At 44.9% G+C, this 12935-nt stretch overlaps 2 protein-coding genes across 4 annotated transcripts; one reads left to right on the top strand and one right to left on the bottom strand.

Annotated features, from left to right (window-relative positions):
* Window positions 1–420: 420 nt before the first annotated feature.
* rufy3 (RUN and FYVE domain containing 3) lies at window positions 421–9160 on the top strand. 2 transcript variants are annotated; one of them, XM_057033364.1, is made up of 18 exons: window positions 421–987; window positions 3734–3907; window positions 4083–4200; window positions 4290–4391; window positions 4483–4606; window positions 4728–4792; window positions 4987–5052; window positions 5131–5200; window positions 5277–5366; window positions 5450–5533; window positions 5662–5829; window positions 6009–6106; window positions 7077–7196; window positions 7260–7365; window positions 7436–7521; window positions 7619–7646; window positions 7783–7857; window positions 7939–9160. In XM_057033364.1, the coding sequence occupies exons 1-18, from the start codon at window positions 729–731 to the stop codon at window positions 8080–8082; spliced, it is 1977 nt and encodes a 658-aa protein (XP_056889344.1). In that variant the 5' UTR covers window positions 421–728; the 3' UTR covers window positions 8083–9160. The 2 variants fall into 2 exon arrangements, with proteins under 2 accessions (XP_056889344.1, XP_056889345.1); XM_057033365.1 differs by lacking the exon at window positions 421–987 and adding an exon at window positions 2057–2804.
* Window positions 8610–12109, bottom strand: grsf1 (G-rich RNA sequence binding factor 1). Of its 2 annotated transcripts, none has more exons than XR_008950642.1 (10): window positions 11655–12109; window positions 11289–11430; window positions 11013–11168; window positions 10807–10941; window positions 10407–10545; window positions 10189–10292; window positions 9955–10054; window positions 9755–9890; window positions 9390–9442; window positions 8610–9190 (listed from the first exon to the last, which is right to left on the bottom strand). XR_008950642.1 is itself a non-coding variant. In XM_057033366.1 (10 exons), exons 1-9 carry the CDS (start codon window positions 11859–11861, stop codon window positions 9396–9398), a joined length of 1149 nt encoding a protein of 382 aa, XP_056889346.1. In that variant the 5' UTR covers window positions 11862–12097; the 3' UTR covers window positions 8610–9190; window positions 9390–9395. The 2 variants fall into 2 exon arrangements, 1 of the variants encoding a protein (XP_056889346.1); XM_057033366.1 differs by having other exon boundaries at window positions 9972–10054; window positions 11655–12097.
* Window positions 12110–12935: the final 826 nt, after the last annotated feature.

Below are 12935 nucleotides of genomic sequence, written 5' to 3'. Positions count from 1 at the left end.
AAAGAGAATACTACCGAGCTGCAGAGATAGTAGGAGATGGAATTCTGTGTGCGGCATGTGTAAATGACCTTAATGTGTTAGAGGCTTGTAAATAGAGATAATATTCAAATGGCCAAATCAAAGGCATAGTGACCGATCGATAGGTGAAGAACTAAGTTCATAACCCCGAGAAAATAGTCGTGATAAAAATGAAAAGTTGTGAAAGATGTTTTCATCTGCAGGACATTGGAAAAACCACTTTAAATATCCTTGATTAATATTTAAAATATTTAATGATGGTTTAATTTGTCGCATGTTCCCACCGACAGTTGTCTGGCGTGAGTCTAAAATCTGCCACAAGGTGGCGGTAATGTATTACAAAAAGTGGCCACGCATAGAAGAAGAAGAAGAAGCATGTCGTTTGGGACATGCAGGTAGTGATTCATCTCTCTTCGTGGTTACGATCTCTGTCAATAGCACGCGCTGACAGCGCACAAACTCTCGCGAAACCTAAAACAGATCTCACTAAAAAACATTGACCCTGTTTCGCTTTCTGGATTAAAAGGAGCAGCTGGAGGAGCCATCGGAAGGTGCGGTGACCCCCACATTCTGGGGGGGCAACTTACGCTTGCTTTTCTATCGCGACGGTGCATGAGCGCAGTATGTTAGCGGTAGCTAAAGTTCCCGAGCTAGCCGAGCCCTGACAGCCCAGTCACCGGTCACATGAAGCGGATTTGATCCGAGGGAGGATGGCGGAGCGAGATTTACCCCCGGAGGATCTGCCTTCGCGACCCTCTTCGGATGTTTTGAGCTCTGACGGGCAAAATTCCTCCGACGAAAACGGTCACGCTGACAGCCCAGACGAGACTCTGTCTCCGACTTCGGTCATATATTTCAAGGAAGCTTTAAACTCCTCAAACTTGACGTTTGGGAAGCCCGAATCGCTGTCTCCCACTCCGCTTCGACGGTATGACTTCAGGATCGAAAGAATCGACCCAAAACGGAGAAGTAAGTGATAATCAACAATGTTTATTGTGTGGCCGATAATATAAAAACCCAAACTCTTGAACAAATCACCGGAAATACCCGCAGCAGCTAGTTTGTTGCAGGCTCGTTGTTGTAAACGCTGTTCTAACCGTGCACAAACTAGTGGCCAACATAATTATTAAAGCAGGGTTAGTCAGAAACATTGCTATTTCGATGCCATGTTTTAAAAGTATTTACACAAAGAGCGGAACAACTGAGCGGCAGTAGCTTAGTAGCTAGGTTAATACTTGGGTGTTGGGCAGGTAGGCGTTAACTTCTGCAACATTGAGTATTAGCTTGGATCCTGGGGCTTTGTTAAGTGTTTTAGGGACTAATAGCTTTGCACATCACTTTCCTGGTTGCTCAACCATTGTCTTCTTTTGTATTTTTATTATAAAAGGACGCGCAGACGTTTGGAATCGCTTGGATCTACTCGACAGGTGCTGCAGACGCAGCTTTTGTGCCCTTTTCTCCATCTCCATGTTGTCATTGTTGGTGGTTTTCTATCTTAATCCTTTCTATAAAAAGCAAAAGTGCTTCCAGTTGCACACCTTTGTCATGACCTCCAAACGAACCCATATAGTCACTAGAGTCAAATATTGATCTAATATCGATTTGTAAAGCACGACGCCTCATTATTTAAGCTTTAAACACAGCTTTGCCAATAAACGTCTTTATATTTGTGACCTTTAGCTTGTTAAAGTGAAGAAGGTGGTTTAAATGAAGCATATTTCCCTGTAAGGTAAGTGTGTCTGAATCGATGAAGATATCGGGTGCATCAACCTGCCTTTTTCACATCCGCTGATGGAGCGAACTCTGGGATGTCTTTGTCATTTTGACCTTTTCTGTATCTTCCTGTCACAGTAACAACCGTTGACATGCAGCAAGTCTGGATTTATTCCAGCAGCCTCTTCATTATAATAAACACGGGCTCGTGTCTCGGGTCAGTCCCAGCGTTGACGCGTCCACTGTTGCATCATTAGCATCAGACAGGCACTCCAGGGACCCCTCCCCATCACCCCCCCCCCCCTCCCCCCCCTCCTGCATTTTACGCATGCACCATCTGCTCACGTGACGGCAGTGTATCGCTGTACCCAGCGCCGCTGTCGGCCATCTTGGTCAACACCCACCCAGTCAGCGCATTCACTGCGGTGCACGCGCAGCCCAATCACATCCGAGCTGGCTGGAGGACTGCTGGGATCCTTCAGTACCCTGCTCTCTTGCATTTTAAATCACACCACCCACCCCCACCCCACCCCCCGCACGGCCTCCAAGTCTGCACAAAAGGAATAACAGGAGCTTGAAGAGGAGGAGGGGTGGAGGTGGAGAGGAAAGCCTTTTCCAAGACGGCAGCGTATTTCCCCTGTTCCTCAGGAGAGCGGAGGATGCGTGCGTAGAGAGGAGGGAGAGGTCTGCTCTCTACACCTGCTGGTCGCCGCGTTAGGCCTCCGTCGCCTTGGCCCCGTCGTCCTCTCGCTTGGATGCTGCCCTTCGCTCCGTCCTCGGCTCCCTCTTCCACGCTGTGATTTTTTTTAGCGGCGAATTCCCGGAACAAAAGCTCCCGCACTCGCTCCGTTCCTCCTCGCTGGTGCTGGCTTTGCCTCGCGTCAGCTGAGTCATCATGTCCGACCTGACGCCGCAGAGCGAAGCCCCGACTCCGACCACGGACAAGATCACGCAGGCCGCGCGGGAGACCATTTATCTCTGCAACTTTCGCGTGTCCGTGGACGGCGAGTGGCTTTGCCTGCGCGAGCTCAACGACATCTCCCTCACCCCGGACCCCGAGCCGGCCCACGAAGGTAACGTGATCGATTAGCTCGGCGGCGCCTGATGGGGGACTCGTGGTTTTCATTAGGGTGTGGTGACACACACGAGGTCGCTGGACCCGCTTGTGTGCTGCTTGAGCTGTGCCGGGGTCTATTTTCAGGGGTTTGAGGGAATAACTGTAAGGTGTCGCTGACGCCTGGGCAACAAAACAACCAGGAAGTGACGATGACGAGGATGACGATGATGATGTGGTGGCGGTGCTGATGGTTGTTGCTCCGTTGTTACAATGAATTGGCTTGAAATAAAGGGCTAAATCCTTCCTGTTAGTATTCCCTTATCTCCCCCATCAACAGAAGGAATCAATATCCTGATGGTGTTTTTCTTCATCCGCACCAGACGGATGAAGACGAGGTCGAATTTGAATTTGTCCCAAACGGGTGATTTGTTGTGCTGCATTACTGAGAGTTTTAAGATTTAGCGGAAAACAAATGATTCCGTTGTCCTGCACTTCCTGCCACGCCTTCTCTCGTTACACAGGACGCAGAGCAGCGGGTTCAGCAGGCTCCGTTATCCCGGTCCCGTCACGTCTAAAACCATTAAACATTTGACATTTTTTCGATTTTTTTCACCCTCCTCTGACAACAGAGGTCAGATTCTGCTCCTGTGGAACGGCCTCGTCCCTCCTCACGCCTGCTGAAAGGGTGTCTGATTGCAATTTTCACCACTAAAATGGCTTTTACGCATGTTGAGGGTCTAACTGAGCCCCTAACAATGTATTAACCTTGTACACACACATTGGATAGGCCTGTTAAACATCTCTCTATGTCCGCCATCATAAATATGGGTCCTGCACGTACAACTTACTTCCTGGAAAATGGGATTTTTTTTTTCCAGGGGAACAAATGAAGTCGAGATAAATCCGTTTTCCCCTGACGCGTCCTTGTTTGGCTTCTTGTTTTAGATCCAAAGGATCCCATCGCCATCGAAAGGCTCAACTTGATGAACATGGCCAAACTGAGCATCAAAGGCCTGATCGAGTCCGCCCTCAACCTGGGACGCACGCTGGACTCCGACTATGCACCGCTGCAGCAGTTCTTCGTGGTGATGGAGCACTGCCTCAAACACGGCTTGAAAAGTAAGTGAGGCGTCACGCGTGAACTGACTGCCAGGGTCTGAGCACGCGCATCAGACCCGTTCCAGACGGGAAGCAGGTCTTCATTTAAGTCACTGCTGCACTGACTGAAGTCAGCTGACCCGAGTTCCTCAGATTCCGCCTGTCCAAACGAGCATTGTCTCCTCCCACTCGCCAGCCAAGAAGACCTTCCTGGGCCAGAACAAGTCATTCTGGGGGGCTTTGGAGCTCGTGGAGAAGCTGACGCCTGAAGCAGGAGAGATAACGGCCAGCGTCAAAGACCTCCCGGGCCTCAAGTGAGTCTCATCAGTCGAATATTATCAAGATTTTACTGATTTAAAGTCGTGTGGCTCATGTTCAGTCACCTGACTGCTACTGTTTGTAGAACTCCTCTAGGCAGAGGGCGCGCCTGGTTACGCCTGGCTCTGATGCAGAAGAAGCTGTCGGACTACATGAAGACTATCATCAACAGAAAAGACCTGCTGAGGTGTGTTTGACATGTCCCCTGTCTCCGTTCCCGTCTGTGGACACGATTCCCGGGAAGCCACCAATTCCCGATGGCGTGTTTGTCTCTGCAGCGAATTCTATGAGCCAAACGCGCTGATGATGGAGGAGGAGGGCGCCGTCATCGCAGGGCTGCTTGTCGGCCTAAACGTCATCGATGCCAATCTGTGTATGAAGGGAGAGGACCTGGACTCTCAGGTGCTTTGACGTTCACTTCTGTAGCCACTCAGAGCTGCACGTCTTGGCATTAAAAGGGCACGTTCCTCATGTCCAGTAGCTTTCCTCCTCATACCGATGCCTGGTTTTCTTACTTCTGCAGGTCGGTGTGATTGATTTCTCAATGTACCTCAAAGATGGTGGACACAGCAGTAAGAGTGCTGAGGGGTGAGTGCTGCTTTTTCCCCAGATCCACTTGAATCTGTGGGGGAATTATTAGCGCTTTTAGCTTAAATTATCGATTATTAGTGTCTCAATGCATAAAATGATGTACAATCAGTGATGTCTCATTTATTGTGGAAGTTATAGAATATGACCCACTCTACAAATTTGGCTGGTTTGTTGTGGTTTTGCTCCCTCAGCGACGGTCAGATCACAGCGATCCTGGACCAGAAGAACTACGTAGAAGAGCTGAACAGACATCTGAGGTTCACCGCGAGCCCCCTCTCCACTTTTCCTGCCGCAGCCGGATGAACTCTTGACTTACCTGATGTTTCTGATTGCAGCGCATCGGTCAATAACCTCCAGGCCAAAGTGGACGCTCTGGAAAAGTCCAACACAAAGCTCACGGAAGAGGTGAGAAACGTCCGCGCGGCCCTTTTCACCGTGAAAAGGTCGTTGGTAATGACTGTCCTGCCTTTATTCTCTGAAGCTCGCAGTTGCAAACAACAGAATCATCACTCTACAAGAGGACGTCGAGAGAGTGAAGGAGGAAAGCTGCTATCAGCTGGAGTCCAGGAAGGCGAGTCCTGCCTCAGTTTGAACTCTGTTCCCCAGAAGAGGGTTGAAGCTTTCTTGTGTTATTTTATTATTATCTTTTTACAGGCGGTAAGAAGCGACTCGGCCTCGGACGGACAAGCGCTGGGAGAAACACGCAAGCAGCTCAAAGAGGAAACGTTGCTACGATTGGTGCGTTTCAGACCGCGTTCTGCTGTAATGCACATTCAGAATCCTGAGTTTATTTATGGATGTTGCTTTGTACGTGCTTAAAATACCCCAAAATAGTTTGTGCCAGTTTCTATATTTAACCTCCGCAGGATGTGGAGAAGGAACTGGAGGTGCAGATTGGGATGAAGCAGGAGATGGAGATGTCCATGAAGATGCTGGAGAAGGACGTCTGTGAGAAGCAGGATGCCCTGGTGGAGCTTCGGCAGCAGCTTGAAGACCTCCGCGCCATCAACCAACAGCTTCTCCACAAGACACAGGTGAGGCTGTGACCCCCCCCACCACCACCTTTACCCCCAGAGTGGGTGGAGAAGCACATTGATATGAAGAGAGCAACAGCATTTCTTCAGCTGTGGAGACAAAGAGATCAGGCAGCGCTCTGCTTCTGCAGACAGATGTTGGGAGACACATCTGCTCAAACCTGACGTTTCCTCTGCAGAGTTCAGATGCCAGCTCCAAACAGAAGAGTGAAACCATCTCCCGCTTGGACGAGAAAATAAACCAGATGACGGGGACTGTAAAACAGATGGAGGCCAGGTGAGAACCGTCTCCGCGTCCCTCACGATGGGTCTCACCAATAAATGCTGTATTTGTATATTTCTCCATAGAATCCACACTAATCTTTTATTGTGATGTTTTTCCTCCCTCATTTTCATTAATTTTCATGAACTTGATTTCCCCCCCCCCCCCTCAAAAAAACTAAAATCCAAACAATTCTAACAGTGAGAAACATTTGGTGAAGCAGGCCAGAAACCTGAACTCGGCAGCAGGGAAGCTACTGCAGTTGCAGCAGTAGTTCCCACCTCTTTGACATCTAACCGTACAATCCTGCCTAATATAGACATAACCAAACTAGGGTTTCATCTTTTTCTGTACAAACCTCCTTCGTTGTTGAAAATCAAACCAGCCTCCCACGACCTCCTGCAGTGGCTTTGAGTTAGCGTGGACTCAATCGACCCTTCTAGCAGCCCTTCTTCCTTGTGTTGGTGACAGGTGTGTTTGGTAGGAACTGTTACCAAGTGTTGCGTTCATGCTTTCTGACTCGAGTACGGATAAACAGCAGGGGGTGGACTGACGGTCCCGCAGACACGTGGACTCGCTGTTATCGTATCCCAAAGAATTTGACCTCGGCGTCAGACTGTGCTGAAATATTTTTAACCAACAGGAACTGGCAGAATAAAGGAAACGAGCTGATGTTTAGGTACTGGAAACGGGAAAAGCAGAAGTGAGGTAAAGGCAGAAAAAAAGGGCAAAATTAAACTCTTACTTTTGAATTGTATGTGAACATAACATTGATGTAAACATTGTAGTAACTATTATGCTAATAAAACCTCCAACAAAAACAGCCTGCTTCACCTTCTTTGGCTAAAGTTTTCCAAGTTTTAGTCCCCAAACGATTCTTTCTTTTTGAGCTTTGTGCCTCATTTCCAGCTTCTTTTTTTTTTTTTGTGTGCCAAGTATTCATTTAATCATTCATTTATGTTAACACCACCCCGCCCCAAACCAGATGCAAGCAGGCCGAGAGGGAGAGGGATCTGGCGTTAGAGGCCAACCGGCTCTTCAAGCAGGACTTTGGAGACAAAATTGAGAGTCTGCAGGAGGAGGTGGAGCAGTTGAAGAAGCACAGGTAAAGAACTAATGAATGCGGTCGGTGGATGAATGCATGGTTGCACGCGTGTCTTGTTTCTAGGTTTTACCTGGAGCGAGAGCTAAAGAAGGAGCGAGAGCAGAGGAGTGCATCAAGGCAGGTCGTCATTCCTCAGAAAGAGCCCCGACCCACAGAGAGCTCTCCGAAGGTAAGCTCAAATGAAAGGAAACTCTTACTCTGGTCTCGTTTTAGTGTAACAGAGTATATTTCACCAACAGTGGACTCCAGACGCCCCGTCGGTCAAAAGGGAGAGCAGCCAGTTGATCACAGGAGCAGAGGACAAATCCAGTCTCAGCTCCAGCCTGTATGTTCATTTGAGAAATTCCACCTTAAATCAAACCTGACAGTCCTTTTTTTTTCCCCCATTTGTCAATTTTATGTTTTTGCCTCCCCCTTTTAAGGTCCCACTCACATCATGAGGATGAAGAGGTGAGCTGGAAGCTCAATTACAATATAATTATTTCATGTTTTTGACTCCTGATTCCTTTCCCCTTTGATCAATAGTGACTCTGTTTCTGAGGAGCGTTTTCAGGCAGGAATACTAACAAATAGTTCATTTTCTCAGGAGTCTTTTGTGAATATCAGTCAGCCTTCGATCTGCTCCATGTGTGAAGAGGATGAGTCTATCCTAAAGACAAAGGTGAGCCAATCATGATCCAGGATTCAACTCATTTCGACCCTCGAATGAGTCCCAACTACTGGTTTCCCCTCTTTCTATCAGAAACAGTGTAAAAACTGCAGCGGGGTTTTCTGTGAGGGCTGCGTGCGGCACGAGCTGCCGTTGCCCTCCTCCATCCTCCCGGAGATCGTGTGTAACAGCTGCTTCTCTCTCCTGCTCCAGCAATACGCTTCAACGCCAACATGAGCGCGAAGACGGGACGAACAGACCAAAAGAAAAACAGGCATTGATTTGTAAACTGGCACTGCAACAATGCACTTTACACTTCACAACGTTGGATGTTGACCTTTAGGGAGGTAAAGCTTGGCTACATTAAATTAGTTCCTATAGAGCTGTTGGGAAGCTGGTTATTATTTTAAATACAGGTGAAACTGAAATTCCTTTCTTGCTGAAAGAGTTGAGTTGCTGTTTGGGTTTGTTTTGTTTTTTTACAGTCTGCAAATGCAAAATCTAAAAAAGAAAAAAATATCTGCATTTAAAGCGCTGCATAACGTCCACTATGTGGACCTTTTGTTTTAAGGGTCAATTGACAGTTTTAAAAAAGGGAACAACTGGATTGTGATGACAGTGGATCACTCTGGATGATCACAGGTGACTGGACGGAGCCCAGATGTCTCACCTCAACACGGCCAACAGAAATAACCAAATATGACTAAATACTGTAATATGTGTGAAGGTGTTAAGACAGAATGAAGAAGCTGACACATGCAAAGTTAAAGTTTTAGACAAGAACCATAGTGGAGAAATGAATGATCCGTTTCGTTTTATTGTGACATATCATACTGGCTAGAAATCACATTGCATTTCTTTACTGTTGCGTTCAGGACAGTCGGGCACTAATGAAACGCCCATATCGGTGCTGTACCATGGCAGCAAAACTCAAATTTTTACTTTTTTTTTTTTTTCTCCTCATTTTCCAGGCAACATTACATATTCTAGGGTTCTCTTTCAGACATACGAGTGGAACTAATCAGCTCTCTATTTTGCTGATTCATTAGAGCTACAAGCTCAATATTTACTCTCAATCTTGTAGAACCAAGTTAACACAAGCTGGAAATAAATGGGGTTTTTTTTCTGTTAGACACTTGTTTTCTTTGCATCTGACAACTTGGAAGAGTAAAAAGAAGAACTTATTCTAAACTGTAGGTTGGTTTTTTGCTGCTTTACATTGTCTGTTGGATGAAAATCAGAGCAGCTTTGACATAGAATGTTTATTATTTGATGCTGAAGTCAGGCGGGAAAATAAATACAGGTTTGTGATTTATTCGTTTGTTGGAAAACTGTCCAGAATGACCTGCAGAAGAAAATCCATGTTAGACCATATATGGAAGGAGCTAAAAACAATATTTGATTGTAATTAATAGCCCATCAACGACAGTCAACAGGAGACGTGCAGAACTGTCTATAGATCCTGATTTCTTTTAAATACCAGTTTCTCAGAGAGCAGGTCGTCCTTTTTATCTCAAAGTATACGATTTATTCCTGTCTCTTACCTCCTATTAGGAGTCTGGGACAGAGTTCAGGAATAACTCGATGTATCTCCCTCCTAAAAGACAAAAATAATTAAAATATTAATTGGCCTTATAGTGAATGAAAAGTAAAATATGCATCTATTCATCTTTTAAGATACAGTCTAAGCATTATTGATAAGTTTGTGGTAAAGGCAAACTGGTTACTATGGTGATTCAACAGGGTTACACGACTAACCTTTAACATTTAAAAATGACAAATGACCTATAAATCACTGAGAATGCACTTCTACACCAAACCTGCCCAAATACTTAGATAATTGAACCAGATGTGGTAGCAGGCAAATTCATGTTTGGAGATGCAGATTAAACTGGCCCTCCGGTCTGACCTATGTGCTCTCTGTCTCTGGACATGGCAGCCACGGCATCCTCGTGCCTCCCGAAGTAAACGTCGGCCTCTCCGCTCGGCCTGCCGTCGGGACCAAATTCTATCAGCATCTTGGACACAACTAGAGGTCTGAAAAACTACAAGAGGAAAAACATGAGCTATAAAACCAGATGTAGGCCATGCGAAATGCAATCCAAGTACCGGTAGGTTTTTATTACGTTAACAACATCTTCTCCGGACACCTGGAATGGAAGTCCTCTCATATGGATGTAATGAAGTGGCAAGGAGTTTTGGACCAAGCCTGATGGATAACACACAACAGATGACAATACAAATATCAATGATTAATGTTTAGAATATCTCTCAGTGTTGGAGGTGAGACAAGATCGTCCTGTCCTCCATCACTGTGGTATTGCTTCATGAGGAACTACTAACTCTGTGAGGTGGTCCTCCTGTGTCCAGTGTCAGAAACCCCAGAATTCCTCATCCTCTTACTTGAATAAACCTCTTCACTTCTGCTGGGAAACACCTCGATGTATCTACAAATGCACACAGCAGCCTGTGAGCACTGACAATGCTTCAGTATTTAACCAGTAACGTCAGGCAGGTCAGACGTGACAAAATTATATTTCTGCTGCTGGAGTTCCTCCTACCTGGTTCCCATGACCGCTCTGTCTCTCAGCAGAGCTTTCTCAGCTTCTTCTTTGGAGAAAAACTGGACAAAAGCTTCCCCAGAGTTTCTTCCTGCATGGTCAGTGATGATGGTGATGCCATTTTCCACGATGTCCAAATCTAGGATACCAAAACAAATTTCTTTGCAATTCCCATAATTTCCTACTGTTAAACACTCTCTAGAAATACTCGTGTGTGTTTAAAACTATATATTAAAGAAAAACTGTGAAGCAATCAAAACCACAATGCCCAAGGGTAAAAATCGCGTGCGGTGGATTGTAAAGTTTTAAACAAAAGTCAGGTGAAACTGCCCTTATTTCTGCAAATTAAGACTGAAAATGATTCCGTGTCACTAGCCAAAGAGAATATAATGTCAATTACCTGAAAAAAACTGAGCGATGTCAGCCTTGGTGGAGCTGAAGGGGAGACCTCTGAGCCGCACCACCCCATCATCAGCTTGACTGCCTGTGGCTTTCTCCATGATGGCTTCAGCATCACTCTCCGTCACTTCATACACTGCAAAACACAGATGTTAACACAGATTCTCCTGCTATAACATGATAAAACTGCCGTTGGTGAAGACCAACCCTCAACGTAGCGTGGACCAAGATACTGTCTGTGCTTCTCCAGAGCTTTGTTGACATCCTCCTCGTCTTCCATTTCAATGAAGGCTATCCCTGTCGGCCTACCCATCTTGTTCAGGGTGAAGTGGATTCCCTTCACACCATCACGGATCCTGCAATCTAAAAGCATTAAAAATAAGTCAGTTTACTGTGGTCATTTATGTTATTAGATATAAAAAGACAATATACAGAATGCAATGGAGGCTCTCAAGCTAACTCAAGCTAACAACGACTAATCACCTGAGAAGAATTTTAAGAGATCTTGTGGTGTACAGGACCACAGAAGACCTTTCACTTGCACAATGAAGACTTCCTTTCTCTCCTCTTCTGTCTCATCTTGATAGGCTGGCAGTGGTGGGTATTCATCACAAGATCCTCCTGTCTGAAGGTAATATATGAAGCGGACTGTTCTTTATTTCGGGTAAATATTTGTTATATAAGCATATTTAGGAGGTATAGATAAAGAACCAAAACAGTGATACAGAGGGAAAACGTCATGAAGTAAGTACTCTCAGGAGGTTACAATACGTACAGAGGTAAATAACGTAATAGATTAACTCTGGTAATGGACAGAGTTTACTAGCTGTCAACCTGAATGTCACCCACCTTGGTACAGAAAGTGTATCTGCTGGCGGCTACTACGGGACGCTGAGACGGCCTCTGGAGACACATTGCCCGGGTTGTTGACGTCCACGCTAACCGTTGAATGGGCCTGAATCTGTCCGGGAAAACGCTTCTGATCCCCGTTGTAGCGTGTCTGATACCAACACATCGCTGCAGTACCAACAAGAGAGATTTGCTGCTGCTGGACATGTTAACCTATATTAATTCTACCTCATATGCGGAAAAATGTCTCCAATTAAGATATAGAACATATGTTCCTTTAGACAACCACTGGTTTAGATTCCAGCGGAACTACTGAACTCACGTGGGTCAGTCAAGGGCAGTTACGCGAACAGGAAGTCGATTTCAACTTCCGGTTAAGTTCCGGTTCGCTCTGGGGTCATGTAGTTCTGATTGATCCTGCAAAACTACAGCTGCAGAAAACACTTTAAAATACATTTAGAGATGAGAATATATGGATTAAAAGCACTATGAATAGATAAGTACCTAAATTAGCTTTTAATTATTAAAAAATACATCCTAAATTAAGTTTTGGTTTCTTTAAATAGGTCAAATGATAAATGCTGAGTTTTTTATTTATTCAAAAACCTAAAATGTGAGGTTGCTTTTAATCCGCACTTGGTTAAATTTTTAGATAGCACCATCTAGTGGTCCGAGGCATGCATCATATTCAGACTTGTAAAAATGTTTTAATTAAATGCTATATTTTTATTTGATTTGGGGTGTGTGTTCTTATTCAAAAATAATCTTCCAATAGCTTTGATAATCAATTGACTTAAACAGGTAAACAAAAAACTATTCAGAATTTATTGATATTTGTCCCAATTTATATATTATGCCTGAGCTACGATGTCTCATGCAGATGATGATGTTCATTTATAAATTGTTAATCTGAGAATCAGACCAATTTGTATGCCTCAATTTAAATTATCAACACCCTTATTTCCATTTATGCTTTTATGCAACTTCCTTACGAGCAACCTATTTCCATATTCTTCCATATAGAAGATAATAATACATCAATATTTTTTTTTAATCTTGAATGGATAGAGTTTTGTTACCATTTTTCAGGAGGCGTTGTCTTTTACTGACACCATCTCTAGTTAAAAGTAAAACAAAAAAACTAGGCTTATTTCAGATTCAGACATATAGCTTATGGCTAATGTTCAATGCAAACAGAAAAAAGGGTGATTTGTATTGTTTAAACCTAAATTTGCAATAAAAATGTTTCTCAAAAGGTGCATTTGCATGTCTCTCATACCC

The sequence above is a fragment of the Takifugu flavidus genome, chromosome 5 (assembly GCF_003711565.1).
Source record: "Takifugu flavidus isolate HTHZ2018 chromosome 5, ASM371156v2, whole genome shotgun sequence".
Taxonomy (NCBI): domain Eukaryota; kingdom Metazoa; phylum Chordata; class Actinopteri; order Tetraodontiformes; family Tetraodontidae; genus Takifugu; species Takifugu flavidus.
The sequence above is the reverse complement of the archived record's forward strand: the minus strand, read 5'-3'. Positions and strand labels throughout refer to the sequence as shown.